At 44.5% G+C, this 11,287-nt stretch overlaps 1 protein-coding gene and 1 pseudogene across 1 annotated transcript; both read right to left on the bottom strand.

Moving 5' to 3' along the window:
• Nucleotides 1–2,295: 2,295 nt before the first annotated feature.
• Nucleotides 2,296–5,983, bottom strand: LOC147424790 (uncharacterized). Its single transcript, XM_086500361.1, has 2 exons — nt 3,886–5,983; nt 2,296–3,479 (listed from the first exon to the last, which is right to left on the bottom strand). Exons 1-2 carry the CDS (start codon nt 5,504–5,506, stop codon nt 2,497–2,499), a joined length of 2,604 nt encoding a protein of 867 aa, XP_086356487.1. The 5' UTR covers nt 5,507–5,983; the 3' UTR covers nt 2,296–2,496.
• Nucleotides 5,984–7,685: 1,702 nt separating this feature from the next.
• Nucleotides 7,686–9,220, bottom strand: LOC147424789 (uncharacterized; annotated as a pseudogene).
• Nucleotides 9,221–11,287: the final 2,067 nt, after the last annotated feature.

The raw sequence follows: 11,287 nt of genomic DNA, 5'->3' as shown, positions 1-11,287 counted from the left end.
GCAAACCGTAAAGAGCTAGAATGCCCAATTTGTATGTAGGTGTGCTTCTGGTAGCAACAAATGTCTCTCATTAGCATGGCACATCATTAATACAATGCAAACTTCAAAGAGCTAGAAGGCCCAATTTGTATGTAGGTGTGCGTTTGATAGCAATAAATGTCTCTCCAAAGAGTTATGATGACTCTTACTAGATGTTTCGGCCCATTTTTGCTCGAGGTGTACCCATTTTTGAAGACTCAATTGCAATGGAATCTTGTCATTTTTACTCTCTCTCTTGATTGGTTGTGTGGAGACTTCTATGTATGGTAGTCCATGTGTAGGCGAAGTGTTGATTTTGCCTCTCTCTCTCTCTCTCTCTCTCTCTCTCTCTCTCTCTCAAGCTCATCTCGTAGAGTCCTTAGTCAAAGGCGTCACAACAGCGAAGCAAGCAAAATTGTTATGTTTCCTTTGTGGTGCAGGTGACGCCAAATGGCGTTGTAGGCAACGACCTCGGGCTGTCGACTGTGGATAGAGGCGATTGAGGGCAGAGCTTCAAATTAGCAGTGTAGTAACGGCGAAGTGGGAAGTGTTCAAACTCCAACAAAAACATGTCTTCCAAAACCTTTGTCGTCATACAAAACCTAGATTCCTCTAGGTTAACATAAGGTTTAAGAACCATTTGGCACTTGAGATCATCACTACGCAGATAGGAACCAAATAGAGCTAAACCTAAAGGAACCTCTCGCTCGAAGAGTTCCACTTTTCATAGATGCATATTATCACCATTCTTGCCTCATTTTCGTGACATACAAGAAGTAATATTATCACATCACCCATAGAAAAACCAAGAGTGATCAATAGGATGCAATCCTCATGCCAAGCTCTAGGATCTTGCTTCAACCGTGATTTTTGCATGCTTGGGATGTGACGCATCCCCATATCCTGATCTGCTGTATGTACACCTCTTTTTGCAGATCACCATCCAATAACACATTCCTCGCATAACTAGAAGTCGTGACTAATAATCAATACCATAGCATAGCCCCTTTGTTACCAATCTAACCTTCCTACATTCTCATTGTGCCATTTTGTATTGTCATTCTAGGCATGGTGTCCAAGCAGCGAGATGTTAAGGAGCCTATTTAAGCTAACGCCACTTCTTGGTATTATTAAGGTGTAGGGAATGGTCGCCTACTGACCATTTCCGTTAATCATGGGCAACCGGCCGAGGCCGATAGCCCTGATTACGGGAATGGTTAGTAGGCGACCATTCCGGGCCGTCAATGGTCGTGGGAGAGGGGTGGCCAACACACTGACCTGCAGAGGGTAACAGTCATGAAGCAGAGGGGTGTGTGAATTCTGCGTGTTGATATGGCAGCGGTATAGTGAATGACAGGTTTTGGATTACGGCTGCTGAGATGTCCATCGCAGGTGCCATTCCCCTTACTGATTTGGGACGCAACAATTGGCTTCCATCGCTAACATTACCACTGCTGATGTGTCGTACATCCAGGTGATGCAAAGCTGAATCCTGCAAAATAATGGCCAGCAGATGTATGGCCCGAACTGCCAGCCCCCCTCCCCACGACCTTGACAAGTAAGGTCTAGCTTCACAAGTCTAAAGGTGCCCAACTGACATCTCCAATAATGTTCCATAGCTTTGGACCCATAATGAGAACTTATTTGCCAAGAGTCAAAAGAAAATGCGCGAGCTTCCACCACCGGAGAATCTCAACAATCTCTCAAAAACTTAATACACTGTCAACATAGAACGATCGACATCAAGCTTCATCAATCGCAACTTGAAAAAATCAGAGTTCCACAAATATAGAACCACCTCCAAATATTGTAGTACTTGATGTGCAATTGAAGCTAGTGCCTAATGCACAACTCTCCTACAATATTATTCTGCTACTAATGCCATTCAAGGTGGAGGACCCACCACCATCATTTTGCCCCAGTACTCAGACGTTATCCCCCCCACCCCCCTGCCCCTTTCAATCCCCCTATGATAGTAATCGTCGCCCAGCGCAAGCAAAAGCGAAGCAAGTCTCTGCATACTCTGACCCTTGCCTGCTTTTGCGAGCTTCTCAAGATCCCCCATGAATCTTGATTGAGAACCAAACTGTCAAGCGTGCATTTGTGTAACACCGGTTCGAAGCCTGATGCATGATTGACAACCGAACAGCCCTTATGCATTTTCCCCTCCCCTTTTCTCTCTTTCTCTCCATGATGCATGCGTTGGGTTAAGTGTCATTATTGCCATGCCAGAACACAACCCATAAATAAATCTGTCAACTCTGCATACACAAAATCAAGGCTCAAATCATCAAATGTAAATAAAGCTGAACAAAAATAGCAGTTCCCTTCCCTGCTCCAGGAAAAGGATTTGTTCTTACTAAATATTCTATACAAAATATACACAACTGCAGAACCTCTGTGAAAATCAAACCTACAGTTTCTCGCGCATGGCATTTGTGCTGTCTGTACATTTATATGCACCATTGCATTCATATACTATGCAGGGACTAAGATGTCACAATGATCAACATAAGAAAAAGATTCGATAACTATACTTCTTTCTGGGTTCGAAAGATCGCTACTGCCTGAATGTTGGACAAATTGTAACGGCGACATAAGCTTACCATGACAAACACATATCAACCGTGCTAGCTTCTCCTCAGTCATATACAGAACGCCATGAATGGTCTTCCCATGAGGACCTGAACCATGCGTAGTGACTCTCCAAAAGCTTTCGACTGACTTGCTTCGGGCCGAGCTATCCTTAGGACTCTTTGATAAAGGTTTGTGGGAAACCACATTACTGTCTCCTTCCATATTTTCATGATCCTGCATGTCACCATCGTTTTCACAATCCACGCCAACGTTTTTGTAGTTGTTGGAGTGCATTGGATCATATTCAACTGCAAATTTATCACCAGCTCTTAAATTGCTATTAATTCTATGTATATCGTCTTCAGCAACATCACAAGATCCTTCCCGATTCACCTCATTAGAAGAAAGGTCAGTATTTGTCGATGGCACCGAGCTTGTTTGTGTACTGCGATCTAAGGCACTCACAAACTGTTGAGAAGAAATTCTCTCGTTGCCATCGCCATCGGAGCAGAATGCTTCCTTGCACACCCTCACTCCTGCTCCATCTATACTATTGAACCTAACAACCTTTTTCTTCTTTTTAGAGACTCTTTCATTTGCAAGGGGTACGCTTTGTTGCCTCCCTACCACCAAATGCTTTTCAAAATTGGTATGTCCTCTCACAGGCTGCTTGCCTATCTGTGTATTTGCTGATGATTTGCCATCTCCGATAAGGAAACTGCACTCTTTTAAGGGCTCGTCCGTCGGCAACATGTCCTGCAAAGCTTGTACACTTTCTCCTTGCACTTTTGCAGCAACATTATCCTCCCCATCTTTTCCCGCAAATGATTGCGGTTGCACTTCAAGCACCGAGTCATCTTCTCCTTGGAGGTCTTGACCGAAATCTGTACAAGCAACAAAGGTCAGTCAGACTAGCCATTCTGACAAACATTATGTAGCCAAACTTTCCAGATTTTTTTGCAAGTTTAGCACATCGGCACCTACTTCAAGATTGCAAAATGTGAAGTCAGAAAACAATAAAAAAGATGTCGATATAAGATGGGAGACATGCGCCATATCCAACCATCATGCAGATCAAGTACCAATGCATTTTAAGGGTCATGATGCACTTTTGAGGGGACATTAAAATCCTGGGCAATTTGCCAGTAATAATAATGGAGCGTCAAGGAAGGGGTGTCATAAAAGGAAAAAAGGTGCATTTTACAAAGAATGGTTCTGAAGGGGCATTTGATGCATGGTTGTTACCTAGTGAATCCCCCGGAATGAAAATTGACAAACAAGCAAAATCACCTGGGAACCTCTGGCCTTTGTGACCAGGATGCAAGGCCTTGCTGAGTTCAACAGTCGAGAGCACTGGGGTCGATGTTTGTGTACATGTTCCGACACCAGGGGGAGCAACAGGAAGCCAAGGGCTTGGAAGGCGATATGGATTCACATACCCACCAAATGGATTGGTAGAAGCTTCTTTCGACTGCTCCACTAATGGTGAAGAGAGAGGCATACTAAATGTTTTCTGAGATGAGCTCTGTATATTGTACCAAGGTAGAGAAAAGCCCCATGGTAAAGGTACCCCATATGGATATGAATAAGGCATCATTGTGAAGGGGTGAGGGTAGATGGCTGGTACTGTTACTGTTGGTTGTGCCGGCTCCGCTGCAAGTTCTTTGCTGCACCTGCTTTTAAGTGTGGGAATTGCATCATTATGATTGCCTTGCTCCTGTTTTACATACTCATTCTCTGTTTCACTTGAGCTACTGTTGCAGCTCTTATCTATGCATTCAATATTGTCACCACCTTGGATATTAATGTGCCCATCAGCTTTCCCTGCAGCATTCCATGAAAGTAGCTGACTTGAGGAACCACATGTAGGTATGGTTACTTCAGAATGATAGGCAGGATCAAAAGTTGCATGAGGTTGGTCTGTCTGTTGGCTCTCGGGCATGCATGATGTCAAGTAACTGAAACCAGAGGAAGTGGACGAAAGTACATCCCCAACTAGATCTGATCCATGCTTAGCATCCAAAGACCTGTCTCGCTTGAACATCGACTCTAAAGGTAGACCATGTGGCAAACTGAATGTAGAACTCACTTCCCCACACACACTTACATCATGCCTCGCCTCCGCCGAGACCGTACTTCCCATTCCCATCGGGGCATGTTTCTCGCAACCTAGCAAGTTCATGAAATCAACCATGGCAACTGGTGACGCATCATTCAATTCTACAGTCCCTGAATCTGGTATACCTGCATGTCCACACTCATCTGTAGCAGACTCATTCTTAACCCACAACGGTAAGATGCTCTCAGGATGTCCACTAGCTAGCACTCTATTTTTGCACATGAATCCTTCGCTGCAACTCATCCTGTCTGGCTTTCCAGCTTCTTCAGTGAAAACCTTTTCTAATTTGCCTTCATCACATGGAGGAGGTGTCAACAATACAAGATAATGTGCACTAGACAGCCTGCAGGTGAGCTCCTCTTGAGAATCTCCCTTTGCTCTCTTCTGCAGCTTACCTTCAATTATGCTCTTTCTTCTCTTCCGTGCCTCATGTCGCCTAATTTGCGCCTGCAGGCTTTTTGCTTCAAAGTGGTCGGTGGTGCGTTCATGTGCAGCTACTGGCAAAGGAGTAGCATTGAAAGAACTGGCAGGTACATCCCACTGACTGTTAACTGGTATCATTGAAGGAGTCGGGCATGCTTTCACTTCTTCAACAGGAAAGGAACTTGGGCTTTGAGAGGTTTTCAAGCTTCTCCGGCTGGAGAGAGCCTGAAAGTTATCATTGTGTTTCGAGAAAAGACCGCCAAGAGAGAGGTCTAGGCTCAAGGAAAGAGGTTCCATATCAGAAAGTAGGTGAGTGGTGTGGGCTGTGGGCTGACGTTGGGACAAATTGAGAACACTCGCCATGGGCATGCAGCGACCTGAGATGAAGGGCTTGCGTCCTACAGATGGATGATGGGCCGGAACTTGCAGCTATGGGCGAGGGCACCACAGAAAGGAGAGAATCAAAGGCGCAGAGAATTAAAGGCGTGCATGACCAAAAATTGCAAGTTTGAGTTAGTGATGGCGATCAGCTATCAGAGAATGGAGTTCAGTTCTGGAACCGAGAACGATGGCGGGCATGAGTTTTGGAGAAGGGCGTCGTTGTCGCATGAGCTTGATGCTGAAAATGCAGAAAGAACCTGAGAGGGTTGGGCATAGTACTTGCGTGGTAAGCTGCAGAAAAATGGGCGGTCGCGATCGACCACCTAGTGTGAAGGAGGGAGGGAGGGAGGGAGGAGGCGGGCGGTGGCGAGCTTCTAGCTATGGAGGGAGGAAGGAGAAGCAGCTGCAGAAGCATGCAAATGATGCAGCATGCAGGGCGCCCGCTCAATTCGGAGTGGTGGTTTAAAAATGCAAAATACCATTCAAAGGTAAGGGGGGCAGGAGATTGGATTTTAGCTGCTTGTGTGGAGTGCGACAGGAGCGTGCGGCGTATGCGGCATTAGCGCCAAGTGGCAGGTAGTGAAGGGAGGAGGCGTACGCAGAAAGCAGACAGGCACCACGTGTCAACTGACTCTGAGTCAGGGTAGGGCATGTTCTGGCTCACGTTCTGTAGGTAGCCTTACCGACCACGTGTCGACACCTGAAAAACTCCCCCCTCTTATGGGTCCTGGGCCCACGACTTTGTAAGAGCTGTGAGCCACACCACGTTCAAGGGAAAGGGGAAGGGTTATTTTTTTTGGGGGGGGGGGGGGGGGGGGGGGCCCACTGCCACTCAGCCTCACCGCCTGGACCTGGTCCGAGGCCCCACTGCTGGAAATTGCAACCCTTCCCACCCTTCCTTAGAGCTGCATCCCGCCTATGACTTGCAAGGGCTACAGAGTTTCATGCGCCACAAGCGCTGGAAACCAGTCCCATTACACCTTGCAATCATTGCAGCATTGGCGTAGTCCATGCCTAATTCAAGGATGTTGACCGCGAGAACGTCGAAGCCGGTTTGTGTAAAGACCTTCCTCCATACATTTCCCGAATGCAGCCAATCAAAAATACCGCTAACGGACTGGACAAGTAGCATGCGCCACAAAATTTCGTGAATTGGCACCACTTTAGCGATTAGAGGGTGAGGGCGAAGCGCTAGCAACGTTGTAGCTACTCCATGGGACAACCACTTCTCAGTGCAACGAAGACATTGAAGCGTTGCAAGCTCTTGGTGGGACGCAGCTCTTAGGCACATGCATGGCACTTTTGTGATAGGCCTTCCTGGTGAAGAGCATGCCATTCAGAGGCCCCTTCCCAATGGATGGGTCCTTTGAAAATAAGCCTTCACTAGGAAGGGCAAGTTTTGAAAATGCCCTTCAAAGATAAATTCTATAAAATATCCAAAAAAAAACAAAATAGAAGGTTGCTTACTGAAAACATGAGCCTAAGTTCTAAGGTGTAACTCGAATGTGCTACATTCAGAATCGATTCGTTTTAGTTTGAGCTTTGTGGTGGTAGGAAGTTGCTCTAGTAGATTATAATTTGCTGCCATGTGTCGTTTTGTCTTCCTATCCATTGGAAATATTGTGGTGGGGTGGCAAGCACCTCGATGGTGGTGGCATCCGTTGCTCAAGATCTATGTCCAAATATATTGTTTGTAAAATCCTAGTCTTTATGGTGTTTATGCTCCTTGTGGCATGTGATGCACATGGGGTTGTCATGGTCTGTAATGGTGGTTTGCGGGTCCATATAAAAGCTAAGACATTTGTAGTGTTTTTCTTCTTTAATATAAATAGCTACTCGCTCGAGATGTTCCTACTCGCTCTGCGTAAAAGAAATTCATATCTTTCAAGATTCTCATCTTTAAATGCAAGCAGTAGACCATAGAGTACAATTGCATTAATTTTTAAGAATTACAAGACAACCCACGGCAACGGTTTGCAAGACGATTTTCTTTTTTGAGACAAAACGACAGAAACTTTCTTACAACGGAAGACAATATAAAGACTGTATTTTTGTTTAAAATTCATAACCACAACAATTACAATAACTTCTTCTGTCAATAAGTGTAAGAATATAGCCCAAAAAGGTAATTGCAAATGTCCCATTGCTGTAAAAAAATTTGTAGGTGCTACAAGCGGAAATTTCTAGATGCTATGTTTCCTAGTCTGACAACTATTGCCTTCAACCTATTCAACTCTGACTTGAAAGAAACTATTTCCCTTGACAATGCATTTATTTGTTGCTGCATGTCTGCAAACTGGACATCAGCAGCGTTAAGTTGCACATCCTGCAACATGTCTTTCACACTCTGTGTGCACTTCAATATGCAAGCACGGAGAGTATCATTGTCGTCCGCATTGCCACCACGGAGCTATCGCCAGATTTGCATCAGCACGTCCTCTAATCTTTGAAATACTGCATCGTCCACACTGTCATGTTGACTCATATCCATTTGCGTTTCCTCGGCTTCCACAGCAGCCTCCGTTGACTCCATCGCTCGCACCTACGATAGATATCATATAAAAGAAAAAGTGATCGACAAACAAAGCAAACGCAGCAAAATGAAGTTGTAGCAAAGTACCTAGCATGCAATTACGTCAGTTTTAGTTCTCTTTAGCAGGGGAATAAAGTCACTTCCAATGCCAGCGTCAATATCATCATCGTCACTATCAAATATGTTCACCACTTCGTTCGTTGCCTTATTCTCACCTTGCTCCCTGCGTTTCATAAAGACAAATAATAACAACAATAATTAGGCCGTCGTATTACAGAGGAGAAGTTAATGGAATACCTTTCATTGTTCTGCCATCTGTTCAGGAACCGATCCAGACGGGGATGAGTGGCTCGTTGGAGTACAAATATGTCGAGTATGTCGTTGTACGTAACCGTGCTCGGGAATGCCATGCACTTCCATACAGCAGCAATTTTTCGTTGCTCCATTGCACGCCCTTGGTAAGGTGTAATCCAAGTGGACGACGGATAGTACTTACAGCTCTTAATCATGCGGTGCAAAGTACCAAGAAAGTCATGACCAAAAGGGTGATTCAAACTATATTTCCAATACATGAAAGCCCTATCAAACACATTGGTGTTTCTCAAGCAAACTTTATTCTTCAGGTCGTCTGCCCCATGAAGCGTGTAAAGCTCGATCCCTTTATTAATGTCATTAGGAGATATGTTGTGGCCAACGTTCTCAAAATGATCTTTACCTACGTCTTTTAAGCAGTAACCAATCATCCCCTGAAATGTGTGCATGTTCTTCTACTTTAATGCCCTGCAAAGAACAGTGGCACCCAAAGGCGATTCTCTATCCCATCCCAAGTATGTTTTCACTTTTTTGTTGACCGCTATAATAGATGTGGACATAATACGCACGACCATTTGGAAGTGCAAGTGGAATACCGTTCCGCCACGCTTGATGGAACACATTCCAGCAATAATCTCCTTCTCTAAGAATTCTTTCAGCACAGGAAGCAAGCCAGTGTCTACGTCCGCCCCCCCAACAGAGATAGTGATACTTAGCTCGAAAAGCCTCTTCGGACGCCTACTCTCAGCCGCCAACAACTCCTCCTTCATCTTCCTAGGTCTACCCCTACGGACCAAAGAGGGAGATGCATCCCCGCTAGCACCAACTGAACGTGCAGCTTTCTTCATCCTCACCATGTTAACCTACAGCATTGGACCCTCATAAACACAAACCAATCGAACCACACCATGCTTCACAAATTTTACCAAGCATGAAATTCAAGCAGCTGATTCATGAAATTATACCTTCGAGACCACTTTCTCGCTGCTGCAACTAATTCCTCTATTTGAATCACCGACTACCTTTTGTTTGCATGGAGCTCTGCGTGAAACAGATGCAACTTCTCTCGCTATGACTACAACCAAATACACTTACGTTTAATTTAAAAAACTACTCTACAAAAAGACTGCATTCCTGCCTGTGCGACGGTACTCCTCTAAATTTCATTCAAATAAATTAAATATCCTACTGTGTGTGACTATAGGCACACACTGTGTGACTACAATTGCATTTCATTAAAGGCAAATCAAATCGCATACACTATGTGTGTGACTGCAGGCAAATAAAACTATGTTTAATTGAATCACATTGTGTGTGAGTGCAGGCACACACTGTGTCACTACAACTGCTTTTCATAACAGGCAAATCAAATCGCCTAAACTCTGTGTGACTGCAGGCAAATAAAACTGCTTCATTTGCTTTAAATAAATTGAATGTCCTACCTATTGAATCACAGACGATGGCAAGACCTCCTGCTTGCGCGCTGCTCTCGTACTGAATCACAGACCTCCTGCCTGCACGACTAATGTGCACGTTGCCTGCGGGACGAATTTCCCAACTGGCAGCCCCTATCGCTATCAACTGCCACGCACTGCATTAAAAGCCGTAGCGCATGCAACACCCTATCCATGTGAACTGCTGAAATGCGGCGTGACTTCAGGTTCAACTGGCGAAGGCAGTGAACTCACCTTTCAAATTTTACCAATGCTGAAATGCGGCGCGAACTCAAGTTCATGTGGCGATGGGTTACCAATGCTGAAAAGGAGAATCGCCCTTGATTCTCCGCTTCATTTGCTTTAAATAAATTGAATCTCCTACTGAGCATTGCTTGTATATTAGAACAAAAAACAAAGCCTAAGCTCTAAGGTGGTAAAATATAAGTTTAAATATATTAAAATTTGAGTCCCACCACGTAAATCAAAGAAGAGATAACACTTTTAATATGTAATCTTTAATGAAGACCTTCAAAAAATCAAAATGCGACAAAATTTGAGAGTGGTAGCTCACTAGTTATGCTTTTTATACAGATGTAGATGCTTTGCAATCCAAAGTCTGATGCAACCAGACTTGTGATGTGTGCAATGTGCATGATGATTCTAAAATCTAGCGACCGCTAAGCTCCTCCTCTAATGTCCTAGCCTCTAGCTCATGTGTGACTAAAATTGAGTTTGGGTATGAATCTTTTAAAGGAAATGAGGAGATAGCATTGAGGCACCTCCTCTAATGTCCTAGCCTCTATAGAGCTCATGTGTGACCACAGTTGAGTTTGGGTATGAATCCTTTAAAGGAAAGGAGGAGATAGCATTGAGGCTCAAGGAAACAAGTCTCTCTCTCTCTCTCTCTCTCTCTCTCTCTCTCTCTCTCTCTCTCTCTCTCTCTCTCAATGCATTACTGGCCTCTACATGGCTGCATGGGGAGAGAGAGAGAGAGAGAGAGAGAGAGAGAGAGAGGGTCCCACCCCTCCCTATTCATGCAATTTCATTGGCCCAAAGCTAGAGAAAATGTCACGATGATGATCGCTTTTATGCATGCTGCAAGAGGGATCATACTGCAAATCACATCGTGACTTTGACGAAACTAGCTTGATTACTTGGTTGGCCTAAAGGGTTTTCCTTAAACGAGGACTCAGAAAAGCCCATGTAGCCAACAAATTGATTATTGGATATTTTTTATAAAAAAAGGACGCTCCACATTTAACCCGCTCATTGCTTTATTTAACAGCCCGCTGCGTGATTTCTTTTCTACAATCTGTGCAGCGCTTTTCAATAGTTCGAAGTTGGGTTGTCTATCAAAGCGTTAGCAGAGTTTATCATCACGGAGTTGGAAGCCATCATGAGCTGTGTGACAAAGCGTTAACAGAGTTTATCATTGACCTCGCCAAAAAGCGTCAAAAGCAGAAAATGTTTAGCAAAAGCCTCAAGAGA

The sequence above is a fragment of the Adiantum capillus-veneris genome, chromosome 25 (genome assembly GCF_014529385.1).
Source record: "Adiantum capillus-veneris isolate H3 chromosome 25, ASM1452938v2, whole genome shotgun sequence".
Lineage (NCBI taxonomy): Eukaryota > Viridiplantae > Streptophyta > Polypodiopsida > Polypodiales > Pteridaceae > Adiantum > Adiantum capillus-veneris.
Note: the sequence above shows the minus strand (reverse complement) of the source record. Positions and strands in the feature narration are given on the sequence as shown.